This window comes from Lissotriton vulgaris, chromosome 4_1 (genome assembly GCF_964263255.1).
Source record: "Lissotriton vulgaris chromosome 4_1, aLisVul1.2, whole genome shotgun sequence".
Lineage (NCBI taxonomy): Eukaryota > Metazoa > Chordata > Amphibia > Caudata > Salamandridae > Lissotriton > Lissotriton vulgaris.
Genome location: NC_141691.1, coordinates 1,749,536,705 through 1,749,550,413, shown reverse-complemented (window position 1 = coordinate 1,749,550,413; position 13,709 = coordinate 1,749,536,705). Strand labels below are relative to the sequence as shown.

The 13,709-nt window shown below is 47.7% G+C and overlaps 1 protein-coding gene across 1 annotated transcript in view; it reads left to right on the top strand.

Moving 5' to 3' along the window:
* The window catches only part of RGS22 (regulator of G protein signaling 22), a 1,820,811-nt gene that overhangs the window by 1,163,751 nt on the left and 643,351 nt on the right, over positions 1 to 13,709 (top strand). Inside the window, exon 18 of the mRNA XM_086966055.1 lies at positions 4,098 to 4,260. Within this exon, the coding sequence (XP_086822181.1) occupies positions 4,098 to 4,260 (163 nt within the window). The remainder of the gene's footprint in view (positions 1 to 4,097; positions 4,261 to 13,709) is intronic.

Sequence of the window (13,709 nt, the reverse complement as noted above, 5' to 3'; positions counted from 1 at the left end):
ACTGGTACATTCTTAACAAACAAGGCAAAACTCCACTTCCAAAACCGATTTTTGCCTATAGAAGAAATAGGACAATACGTAATTGCTTGGTCCATACTTATAGGGAACCCAAGAACAGCAGACAACTGAGCATAGACCTAGGGACACCCATTAGAGGTAATCATCCCTGTGGATGTTGTTCCCACTGCAAGTCCATCATCCATACAGATAAGGTGGAACTAAATGGTATATCACATTGGATGAATGACCACGTCAATTGTAGAACTTCCAATGTGGTGTACCTCCTCATCTGTCCTTGTCAAAAGGGATACATTGGAGAAACGGGCCGTGAAATGCGACTACGTCTGAATGAGCACAGATCGGCGCTCAAGAACAAAAAAAAGAATGCCCCACTGGTTGACCATTGGTCAAGCGTAAATCACAGAGAAGATGAACTCAAATGGTTTATAATAGAAAGAATTAAGACATCAGCCAGAGGAGGGAATACAGACCTCAAACGCAAACAAAGGGAGCAATTCTTCATGTCTAAATTTCGCACATATCATTTTGGGCTGAATAGTAGGGAAGAGTGGGAAAGACTGGTTAGATAGCATTGATCCCACTAGCACCATTAGACCAACTTCGGCCCATGTACTACAAAAGTGATGTCATAATTAAGAATATAACCATGTGTACACTGTTTCATCTCATATGAACTCGCTTTGATTTTTGCAATATGTGTACACTGTTCCATCTCATACACAATTGACGCGCTTAGTAGAATGAATACATATATTCGCCTTAACTGTTGCAAAATGACCATGTCTTATAATAATGTATTGGAGAAAATATTAAAATATCACTAAATGCTAAACCATATACTAAGGCAATCAAAAAATACCTAGCTGTTAACGACATAAAATGAATTATTTGCCATATGACTTGGCTCACATCGCTGTACAAGAACGCTCCATTACTCATGGCCCTATATATGGGATTGTCCATATATATATATTAATATAATATCATATTAATATAATTCTTATCCATCAACGAATTGGCCTATATCTAACAATAATGGCTTCGCCACAAAAAGAGCTACATAATAGGAGCGTTCTTAACATGTTGATATGTATGTCTTATTTGGAATTTCATGAGGTAAAGTAAAAAGATGGTAGTTGCTTCAAACTAAATATGCATGGAATTCCAGTCATGAAGTAAGGTTTGCGAACAAGAATGGCGCGACCGTAAATAACTGAAAGTAAAAAGTGTATTGAAAAAGTCACTCGCTAACATATAAATGTTGCAACGCTACAATCCGACGGTATTGGCCGTTTTAATCTTTATGCACTCGGTAAAGAACATAATCCTGGTGTAATGGCAAAACTAAACATACGCTCCGACCGGATAACAATATTGTATCCAGAGACGTTTCCATGGCAACGGAGCGTCAACAAAGTCCTACTCTTATGTCGAGGCAGAAACACCGGCCAAATAAAAACTATCAAAATGGCGCGGAATACGCTCGTAACCAACTAGGAGACAGGTGCGATCTATCAACCTGTTTAGCTTAATATTAGCGGGGTAATCTATTGAAAATAGTCACAAACTACAAAAATGGCGCGACCGCAAATAACTGAAAGTAAAAAGTGTTTTGAAAAAGTCACTCGCCAACATATAAATGTTGCAACAATCCGACGGTATTGGCCGTTTTAATTTTTATGCACTCGGTAAAGAACAAAGTCCAGGTGCATTGGCCAAACTAAACACACGCTCCGACTGGATAACAGTATTGTATCCATAGACGTTTCCGTGGCAACGGAGCGTTAACACAGTCCTACATTTATGTCGAGGCAGGAACACCGGCCAGAGAAAAACTACCAAAATGGCGCGGAATACGCCCGTAACCAAACAGGACACAGGTGCAATCTATCAACCTGTTAAGTTTAACTTTCACGGGTATAAATCCTGCCCCCGTGCTCCACCATCCACACTGACGCTGGAAGACCGGGGAGACCAGGCAGATCGCGCACACAAGACCAAACTGAGGTGAGACATAACCTGTCCATATGGAATGGACCTCTCACGCTAGCGACCCAGCTAGAAGGGACCCCTAACCCCTCCTTAACTTAACTTTAACAAAAATTATGGCTTTAAAACCATGTGACTATATTCAAGCTGAGCCACATTTTTCTAGTTTTTATAGACAGTTGTGCCAAAAATACCACACTAATGTAGTCACTAGAGCAGCATTCCGCCGCTATTCACCAAATTCGGCTGGGGGGCGAGTATAGAGGGACTGACAACTTGATCTAAAGCCTTGTTAACATTGCTCCAACAGAGCCCTAACAGCAGTGCATTGTACACGTGCCCGTGCTCCATACTGACTCTGGAGACCAGGGAGACCAGGCAGATTGTGTGCGGGATTTTTAACTTAGGTAAGATGGTACCTATTAACACTAAATTACATCTCCGTGTCTTGCACAAAGTAACATTCAACTGTCTGCCCCTTACTGTTTGTCAAGATTATTACTGCACCCAGATACAATTGTGTTTTTGCAGAAAAAGATTTCCAGTTAAATTTAAGGCTGCTTATAACCAGGTCCTAAGTCAAGTATAACTACTTCCCTATAGATAGGCGCCTATTTACAACAAAGACTGTACAGTATGAGACTACAGCATGTAGACTGACTATATATTCAACATAGCAAAATTCTGTTGCGACTCTCTATTTATAGATGCGAAGTCTGCCAAAACAAGCAATTGACTTATAAGAAGGCTCTCGAACGACCCAAGCCGACCTATCCAAAAAGTAGGCGCCTTGAGGAATGTCCATCTATACTTCTGGTATCCCACGTTGTCACCAAGTAAGCACTGTCGTACTCAAACTATTACTAAACACACTACATAAAGAGAGGTATGTAACATGGAACATTATTGTTACCTTAGATCCTCTAGATTGAACAAACGGAGGAGACTACACAAACTAAAGGATATTTTCGCTCCAGGATCAAGACTGGTATAGCAATTTAAAAAGCTTGAAAAGTAAGAGATTTTGACTACTAATAGCCATGACCCTGTACGTAGTGAGATAAATATGTTTTTTTGTGAAAAAAACAAATCCTCAAACACTTTGTACTAATTTATGTTAAATATGTTTCTTTTAGATTTATGAAGTTTTAATCAATAGTCCTGAAGAAGGTGTCTTATCCAACTAAGCACCGAAACGCGTCGACAACAGTGTTCTTTTATTATGTTCTCTAATGTTTTTATAGTGTAAAATTTGGAAGAAAAGTATGTGTATGTATTGATGTTGATATTGTATGAAAATGCTTCTTAGCATATATATTTGTGTCTACTTTTTTTAAATAAATAAGACTTTTTGATATAACTTTGTGTTTATATGCATATATAATTTTGAGGATATTGTAATACACTTACAAGTAAAACTGTTTCACGACAGGTGTCTGGCACTATTGGTTGGATCTATTATATGGGACTGAGGGATGAGCCTTGGGCATGCCGCAGATGCTTTGCTTGGATAGTGAGGTGAAAGGAGGGAGGTGGACACTCTGGGTGTGCCCTGTGACAAAGGATGTCATCCAACTGAGCGCATCGTCTGTGATTCCAATCTGTCATAGATGGTCAATGAATGTGTGGTGGGACACCGTGTCAAAGGCTCCGGAGGGGTCAAGGGGTTAGGGCGGCTGATTCTCTAGTGGAGTATGGCGCGGATGTCGTCTGTTGTGGCGATCAGGGCTGTCTGGGTGCTGTGGGGTTGGCCCTAAAATCTGATTGGGAGGGGTCCAGTAGGTTGTTTGCCTCCAGGTGTTCAGTGAATTGGGGGTTGATGGCCTTTTCCAGGAATTTGGCAGAGAACAGGATCAAAGAGATGAGACGGTAGTTCTGGAGCTCACTGTGGTCTGCTGAATGTTTCTTTTGTTTTATTGAGATGGCATTCCATTATCTCAGAAATCCTTCATGGTTGGAACTGCTCATCTTTTGGTAGTTCATACTGTATCGTACAACTTGCCACTTGCTAGTTATTGCTAATGTTGCAGTTCACCAACCTATTATCTATTGATGACTTGCTCTCCCTCTTTGTCTTCCATTGGCAGCATAGATCTAATGTGCTGGATTGAAATTGAGCGGTTCCGAAGGATGCCATACAAGGAAAGAGAAAAAAGAGAGGAGAAATCCAAGGATATAAAAACTAAATACTTAAACAAAAAGTATTTCTTTGGACCCAACAGCCCGGCTACAAAACAAGAGCAAGAACAGGTGATGTAATTAAATGATGTAGCATGGTGCTAGTTAGACATTTATAATATGGGAATAGTTAAATATCAAACCCAAGGAAAATTCTATTTGAAAGTTGCATTGTCTTATAAAATGCTCACAGCTCACCATTTCTTAGAGGAACCTGATATAATCTATCACATCTTAGGATATATACATTTTTCAGTGAATACGCCTTATGCAATAGCACACATATCGTACTTTGTTGAAACACATTACGCAATGTTGAGGAACTGATAACAATATTTATTGAAGCTATGTGGTAGGAACTCATATATATGATAATCTCACACCTGTACCCTCTGTTCATTTCCCTTAATCCATTGCATCTGGATTTGCTACTGATTCCATCTTAGAGCTACTGGTGTGATTTAACAAATTATTTCAGCAGAACACTATACCAGAATGAGTAAAAGACCTTTGTATTTCAAGTTCTGCGGTGGGTGTTGCCTGGTCATGTTGGCTACACTTTCATAATCACTGCACAGTTAACAACTGCTATGGTCTAATGTTCCTGAGGGGAACGTTAGCCGTTGTAGCATGTTACTCTGTGGAGTAGCCGTGCGCTTTACAATACCTATTTTCATTTCACTTCCTTTACAGTATTCCTCCTGACAATGTAAAGAATTGCATTTGACTCCATCTGTCCCGTCCAGGATAAGGACTTACACTAGAGCCCTTATGTTGACGTGTCACCCTAAAAAACACAAAAAGAATGCACTCTTGTAGATCTTTCAGATTACATTGTTTGTCTGATTAAAAGAACTGTGAAGATGAAGTAGCTCTCCCCTTTCCTTGGAAACGGTCTTATTAAGAATCCTTGTTGGAGCCTTTTAAACAATTCGTATTTCCTCAGTGTCCAGGGACTCATTTTCCTCTGTGGCAACATGGAGCCTTTTTGCAGGGAAAATTACAGTTTGTCATTGGACACCTATTTAGATCTGTTTAGTTTTAGGGACGGGGAGCATTATTATGACAAAACACTAGATTTCAGTTAATAGTTGAAGAGCTCTCTACTAATGTTATTATTCACTGCATGTATGTAAGGTCAGTGCCGCATCTCAGATTTCCATGACTCCCTCATCTTTTCTAGAACAAAATCACAGGCGGTGCTATTTGACCCTTTTCTCATAAAAGTAGTCCAGGAACGAGAATCTTCTGTCTATGAATACTTGCTTTATAGTTTGCTTGAATGTTCTGTTAATTCATGAGAAAGTGGTCAGGTTATCAGCAAGCATTATGAGAACTGATGCTCTAAGAGTATTTTCTTAAAAAAAGAAGGCAATATTAATTTTTGAACAGTAGTCGAAGTGACACGAAAAAACTATTTTACAAAACATTTTGCAAATTTTTTTCTAAGGAAAGGTGAAAGAAAAGCAGTCCAATATAGCTATAAAATCTGCAGCCTAAAGAATCTGTAAACTGACATTACCCCATTAAGTAAGCACCTTCCAGCTGTATCCCATCATGCCCCATCAGTGGATGTTTCTCCAGTTCTTTTATCTGGCTTCTGTCAACAAGATCCTGGAGCACAAAGCTCAACCTTCATTAGCTTTTTACTTGGGAAACACAAACATAAGTGCAAAGGTTTCACCTCTACCTCTCCTATCTCTTTCTGTGTGAAAATCTAGACCCAGAATGCAGAGTCTCCACACAGGCATGTATATGTTTTTGTTGTAAATGTGGGAGGGACAGAGGGTAGAGGATGGAAAATGGGAAATGAGTACTTATAAAGGCAAGGGAATAAGGAGGGATTTAGGAAAGGACGTACACCCATCCCCAAGAGCGTAAGCCTATTCCTATTCGCAAATTGCACTTCTGTCGTTATTATGTATTACCGCCAATAAGGACCCAAAACATTAGCAAATGTACTTCAGCTCAGAGCTGAACTCCCTAACTCCAATGTTTCCTATTAGAGGGTGTTGCCGTATTAGTGGTTGGCCAAGCGTGGTGCTGAACTTACTACTGCTCCTTTTTGGCTGTAGTAACTTACACTTGTAAACTTAACTCCACTCCCTCTTCCAGAGAGTTGAGACAGATAATTCAACACTTTTGACTAACTTTACACACAAAAATGTTGAATAGTAAAAAGTAGTAAAGTTGCTCGAAAGTGTAACAGTAAGCTTACATCTGTAAATTACTTATGAGTGTAAGTTACATTTGTGACTACCCGTTAAGTCGTTAAAGACAGAAAGTGTATTTTGAAGATTTTCTGAGCTAAAATGTTTTCTTTTTTGATTAAAAAATGCCTTCTTTTATTGACAAGTGCCCATTCTCTGCATAAAAATGTGTAAAACATAACTTCACCATCTATGTATCCTTTGTGTATGGGCCACTCATCTTGGAGGTGAGTGTGAATGCTGGCAAAAGATGTCAAGAAGAATTTGGAGGAACAGAGAGAAGATCAGACTCCATTGTCAAAGAGGAACATTGAAGACACTAGGAATTGTTGTCTGGGTGGTCCAGTAAGCTTGGGAAAGAGATTCCTGTTTTGGCTCAGACTACCATTTCTTTGGACTCCCCCAGAGGGAAACCCAGAAGATCTAGTCACCACATTCATAGTTGCTCCTGGTCAACATTAAGGTAAACGATGGTGAGGACAGGTAGAGCTGCCACTTGCATGCCATCAAGGCTTATTCAAAGACAAGGCACTCAATGTCAAAGAGGCTAAGACCATCAGTGTTAAGGAAAAAATACTCCCAGAGTCTGATTCAGAGCACTTCAGGACATACCTTCCAGCTAAATACGTATTCTTTAAAATTGTGCTCTCCGATGTAGCTTCTTCTCAAAGATTCTCTACTTTGTGTCACTCTCCAACTCCTCCAAGTAGTCGTATAACCACACCATAGGATACACCTTCTCAGGAAGTGGTTCCTTATCCATCTTCGAGACCTATTGATCCCGCAGCACATCCTCTGGCATTTCAACCAGCTACCACTGTTCCAGTGGGTGCCTCTCAAGGAAGATCTCATTCTCATCATAAACGCAGGTCACATTGTTCTTTATCAAGAAAACTCTATTGCAGAAGGTCATGTGCACCCAGGCATCATAATCTTTCGGTAGACTCAGATCTTGCTCTCCTCATGTCTCTTCTTGAATAGGTTCATCTTTTGCTTTATTCACCTGTGCAGACTGACTCACTACAAGCGAGAATATCTCCTATTTCGAATAAATGGTATAAACACCTTTCATGAAGTCCTAGTCAGAAGGCTAACTAAATTTAATAGGCCTTTGCCTACACGAACGGTGAAGCCCTCAATTGTTTTTAAGACATTATACAAAAAATCTGCTTCTCGTCTTATGCTTTCTTCAAACGAGATCTTCAGGAAGTTGTTGGGGACAGAGTGTATGGTACATCTGCTTCATTACCAAAAGCTAGGTGTGCAACTGCATTACTGGGAAGGTATATCTGAAAGAGACACGTTAGTGATAGATTCCTTACCTTAGAATATCCCCAGGCGTCAGACTGGATCCGGAAAATTTTGCGTAGCAATACCCCTGCACACCGGCAGGCGTCGTCCGCGGCTCCGCGTCCGTCGACTGCGTTGTTAGCGCCGGAATGACGTCGTCAGATTACTTAGACGCCGCACATGCGCGCTGGCGTCAGTTCCTCTTTTTTCCGCGCCAGCTAGCGCAGATCCGGAGAAACTCTACCCCTTAGTCTTTTTTTACTAAACTTTATGATCTTTTTGATAATTTCTCTACTCGAGTCTTCGACTCCTACGGTGCCGGTAGGGATGCCCGGGTTTAAACCCTGTTCCAGGTGCGACCGACTGATGTCGGTTACCGACCCCCATCGCCGGTGCCTCAAGTGTTTAGGCCTCGACCACGACGACCGCACCTGCTCCGACTGCCGGGCCCTGACGTCTAAAGCTAGGCGAGAGCGGTCTCGCAAGCGTCTGGAGCTCCGGCAGTCGGCCCGCGCCGCTCCAGGTCCCGGTCCCGGTCCCACAGGAGGTCGAGGGACAGGTCGCGGGGTCGGGCCCTCGCAGCTCCGGAAGTGGTCATCGGTCGTCAGGATCCAAGTCCTCAGGTAAGAGGCATAAGAGGTCGGAGAGACATCATCGTTCCTCCAACCCACCCCGACGCTCGCACAATGCGGCCGGGGGTTCGGGTGACACCACCCACGCGGCTCCGCCGTTGTCGCAGTCGTCGCCGCCTGCTCCACACCTTCGGGTCCCTGGGCAAGACACGACGCCTGAGATCGAGCGGTACCTCATGGCCTTGAGGTCCCTCCCTCCTCAGCCGGGTTCCGTGGCGCCTCCAGGCCCAACGGCCCCGGCTGTAGGGCCTAGCGGGTCGGGTGTTTCAGCTCCGACGCCGTCGGGTGCTTTGGCCCCGGCGCCGTCGGCGACTTCGGTCCCGGCGCCGCAGGCCCTCTCTGGATCCGCTTCCGGATCTGGGTCATTGCCGGTCGACCTCACGACCTCGCAGACGCCGGCCCTACGGGTGTCGCCCCTGGCGCCTGCTATGGGCGCCGTCCCCGATCCTACCCCCAGTCCGGTTCTGGTTCCGGAGCGGCGCCGATGGGCGCCGCTACCGACTGCATTTGGAGATTTCTATTTCCATGAACAGGACCCATCTGTTGATCCTGTACTACAGGAGATGGGTGACGAGGGTGATTGGGAGGGGTCTGAGGACCCTCTGGCACGGGAGTGCCAGTCACCACAGGACTGGACATATGAGCTTGGGGAGGCCAGTGGCATTGACACTTCGCCAGACACTGGATTTGTCTCCCCTCCCACCGTGGCTACGGAAGAGGGGGCTGCTTATAGTGTAGTGTTGACACAGGCAGCCAAGGCCTTAAGCCTTGAGCTTCCTGTCGCGGCCGTGAGGACTAACCTCCTCACAGAGGTCCTTAAACCGCAGGCAAGCTCCAGTGAGCCTCTGCTGCCGTTTAAAGAGGCCTTGTGTGACGTTCTTGTGGGCACTTGGTCCAAGCCCGCCACAGGTCCGCCTGTGGATAGGAACGTGGCCAGACGCTACCGCCTAGCCTCGGGCGCCCCTTGCTTTTTGTCCACCCACCCCACCCCCGAGAGCCTGGTCATCCAGGCCTCCACTTCTCAGACCGTATTCCTGACGGCTCCGCCCGATCGGGAATCCAAGAGGTATGAGCAGTTCGGGAAGAAGGCGTTCTCGTCCCTCAGTTTGGGACTGCGGTCAGTTAATACCGCATGCCTCTTGGGCCGCTATACCCACACCCTGTGGGACGCGGTCGCGGACGTGCTGCCACAATGTCCGGAGGAGGTCCGGGCAAAACTCACCCAAACCCTTGCGGAGGGTCGAGATGCGGCGCGGTATTCCATCCTGTGTGGGCTGGATACCACGGGCTCACTGGGCAGGGCGATGGCAAACGACAGTGGCGGTTCGACGCCACGCCTGGTTGAGGTCCGCCAACTTTTCGGCCGATGTCCAGGCCACTCTTCTGGACATGCCGTTCGATGGCCGTCGCCTCTTTGGCGACAAGGCAGACCATGTGCTTGAGCGATTTAAGGACTCCAGGGCTATGGCCAAGACCTTGGGCCCCTCGCCAGCAAACGGGTGCCTTTCGCGGCCAAGGAAGGGGCGCCCCCACACGTGCTGCCAGCCACGCGCCGCAGAATGTCCAACAGCGCGGTGGCGGCCGTGGAAAACGCCATGGCGGCGGTCGGGGACAACGGCGTGGCCAGTCCACACCTTCCCCCGCAGCACCTTCCTCAAAACCCTCCTATTCCGTGCTTTCAGGCCCATGTGACGCCAGTGGGGGGCAGGGTTCGCCATCACCTCTTCCACTGGCGCACCGTCACGTTGGACAGGTGGGTGCTGCAAATCGTCCGAAGGGGCTACTCCCTCCCCTTCGAGGCGACTCCTCCAGCCAGGCCACCGCAATTCCACCACGTGTCGGGGGATCACTTGCAACTTCTGCTAGAGGAAGTCACGGCCCTCTTGGCCAAGGGGGCCATTGAGCGCGTTCCTGGGCCAGAAGTAGGGTGTGGTTATTACTCCCACTACTTTCTGGTACCCAAGAAGGGCAAAGGGGGCCTACGCCCTATCTTGGACCTACGGAACGTCAACAGCTTCCTCCGGAAGGAGAAGTTCAAGATGCTGACCTGGACCCAGGAGACTGGATGGTAGCGTTGGACTTGCAGGATGCCTATTTTCACATTCCCGTCCTGCCGGCCCACCGGCGTTACCTCAGGTTCACGGAAGGCCACAAGCACTTTGAATTTACCGTGCACCCCTTCGGCCTTACCAGCGCCCCACGGGTGTTCACCAAAGTGAGGCGGTGGTCGCAGCCCATCTGCCCAGGTTAGAGGTTTCCGTCTTTCCCTACCTCGACGACTGGTTGTTGAAGGCGGGCTCGCCCCAGACAGTCTTCAGCCACCTCCAGACTACGGCCGATCTCCTGCATCTGCTGGGGTTCTCCATCAACGTGCCGAAGTCACTCCTGTGTCCCTCTCAGAAGCTCCTCTTCATCGGAGCGGTTCTGGACTCGGCGCAGTTTCGGGTTTATCCATCCGAACAGCGGGTTCGGGATATTCAGGCTCTGATTCCGATCTTTCAGCCTGTATCCCGGGTCGCGGTCAGGTTGACGCTGCGGCTTTTGGGCCTGATGGCCTCCTGCATCCATCAGGTGCATCATGCCCCGTGGCGGATGCGGGCTCTGCAGTGGGACCTGAAGTTTCAGTGGGCCCAGCATCAAGGCAACTTGTCCGACCATGTCTTGATCTCAGAGGGCACTGCAAAACAGCTGCAGTGGTGGCTCACGGACCACGATTGGGTCAGTGGCAGATCCCTCTCCCTACCCCACCCGGAGCACGTAGTTGTGACGGATGCGTCCCTCCTGGGTTGGGGAGGCCACATGGGAGTGGCGGAGATCAGAGGTCTCTAGTCTCCGGCGGAGTCCCAGCTCCACATCAACCTTCTGGAGCTGCGGGCGATCTGACTTGCACTGAAGGTATTCCACCCCTCTGTCCGGGGGAGTGTAGTGCAGGTGTTCACGGACAACACCACCGACATGTGGTACTGCAACAAACAGGGCGGGGTGGGGTCGTGGACCCTATGCCAGGAGGCTCTGCGCCTCTGGCAATGGCTGGAATATCAGGGCGTGACCCTGGTGGTTCAACACCTGGCAGGTTCCCTGAACGCCAGGGCGGACGAACTCAGCCGTCGCAGCATGATGGATCACGAATGGCGTCTGAACTCGGACGTGGCGCAAGGCCTCTTTCAGCAGTGGGGAGAGCCTTGGTTAGATCTACTCGCCACAGAAGAGAACGCGCAATGTCATCAGTTCTGCGCGTTGGGGTTTCCAGGGCGGCACTCGCTCGGAGACGCTTTTCGTCGCGAGTGGAGTTGCGGGCTATTGTTCGCCTTTCCGCCCATACCACTTCTGCCCAGAGTGCTGAAGAAGATCAGATGCGACCGGGCCCAGGTTATCCTTGTGGCTCCAGACTGGGCACGAAGATACTGGTATCCCGAGCTACTCAGCATGTCAGTCGATCCCGATTCGTCTGCCTCTACGGGAGAACCTTCTGTCGCAGCAGCAGGGGACGGTCTTCCACCCGAACCTGTCCAGTCTCCACCTACAAGCTTGGAGATTGAGCGGCGACAGTTGAGGCCATTTGACTTGCCTCCCGAAGTCTGTAATGTCATTCTGGCAGCCAGGCGTCCCTCCACAAAGTCGGTATACGCCTGCAGGTGGAACAGATTTGTGGCATGGTGCACAGCAAAGGCTGTGGATCCACTCTCTGCACCCCTTTCTGAGGTTCTCCTCTTCCTTCTTTCTCATGCCCAGCAGGGCTCTGCTCTGGGCACTAACAAGGGCTACCTTTCTGCCCTTTCCGCCTTCTAAAGGCTACCTGATCAGCCTTCCTTATTCAAGTCCCCGATTGTAAATAGTTTTCTGAAGGGTATCACACACATGTTCCCTCCTGTTCCTTTCGTGATGCCCCAGTGGGACTTGAATCTTGTACTTACCTACCTAATGTGTGCTCCCTTTGAGCCGCTCCATCACTGTCCTCTCCGTCTTCTTACCTTGAAGACTGCTTTCCTGGTTGCCATCACCTCTGCCAGTAGAGTGAGTGAGCTCCAGGCTCTTTCTTCTACACCTCCTTTCCTTTCTGTTCATCCGGACAAGGTTGTGTTGCGGACGAGACCTTCGTTCCTGGCCAAGGTTGTCACGGCCTTCCACATCGGGCAGTGCCCTTGCCGAATATTTGCCAGGCAGCTACGTGGGCCTCGATGCACACGTTTGGAAGACATTATTGCCTGGACAGCCAAGTCCGGAGGGATGGCTTCTTTGGCCGTCCTGTCTTCCAGGACTTTCTGTTGTGATTATTGGTTTGCAGACCCACCACCGGGGTTGGTATTGCTGGGGTATCTATTCTAAAGTAAGGAATCTATCACTAATGTGTCTCTTTCAGATGCACAAGTTACTACTTGTGTAACGATATATCTGTAAGAGACATTAGTTAGTGATAGATTCCTTACCGACCCACCCATCCTCCCCGTTCTGCGAACCGATATCTAGGGTTAAGGTCACCCCCTTTCAGGGCCCTAGTTTCATGGCACCAGTGTTGGTTCTCTCCTGGCTCTGCGTATCTGGCGCGGATAAGCAGTGTATCAGAACCGACGCCAGAGCGCATGGGCGGCGTCTAAGTACTCCGACGACGTCATTCCGGGGCCAACGACGCCGACGACGGACGCAGAGCCGCAGACGACGCCTGCCGGCGCGCAGGGGTATTGCTACGCAAAATTTTCCGGATCCAGTCTGACGCCTGGAGATATTCTAAGGTAAGGAATCTATCACTAACTAATGTCTCTTACAGATATATTGTTACACAAGTGTAGGAAGGTGGATATCTGGCTATGGTTGCGTCCAACTTTTTGCCTGGTGTTTAGCTGGTTTTTTGACTTAGTTGACCTGGGGCCCTGCTATTCAGGACCCCAGGCCCACTGCTCTCTCTGTAAAATGGATTCCATGTACTATAGGTACATATCTAATTGGATACTGAGTCACCTTATCAGCCCCTGTACAGTGTACCTTAGTTACCCAGGGACTAGGTGCACCCAGGGCCTACCAGGGGCTGCAGCATGTATTATGCCACCCCTGGATGGCCATCCAAATCTGACAAAAATGGCTGATCAATCAGCTGGGGCAAGGTGGTGTAATCACCCTTTGCTTTAGATATAGTATCCCTATATCTAACCCTAAAATGGACACATATCCTCCTATCAGTCACTCCTATGGCAGGCCTTATCAATCCTGAAGGCAGAGTGCTTGGAATTATGTGAGATGGTGCTCTAGCATGAGCTGAGCCTGTCTGCAGCTTTCGGAACCAAGTCCTTTAGCTGTTTCCATGATAACGCTATACCATATACTCTTAAGTGCATTATAATCCTCGCGGTTATTGCCAGCTTTGGTATAGCATTATCAAAACATGTCGAGTAAG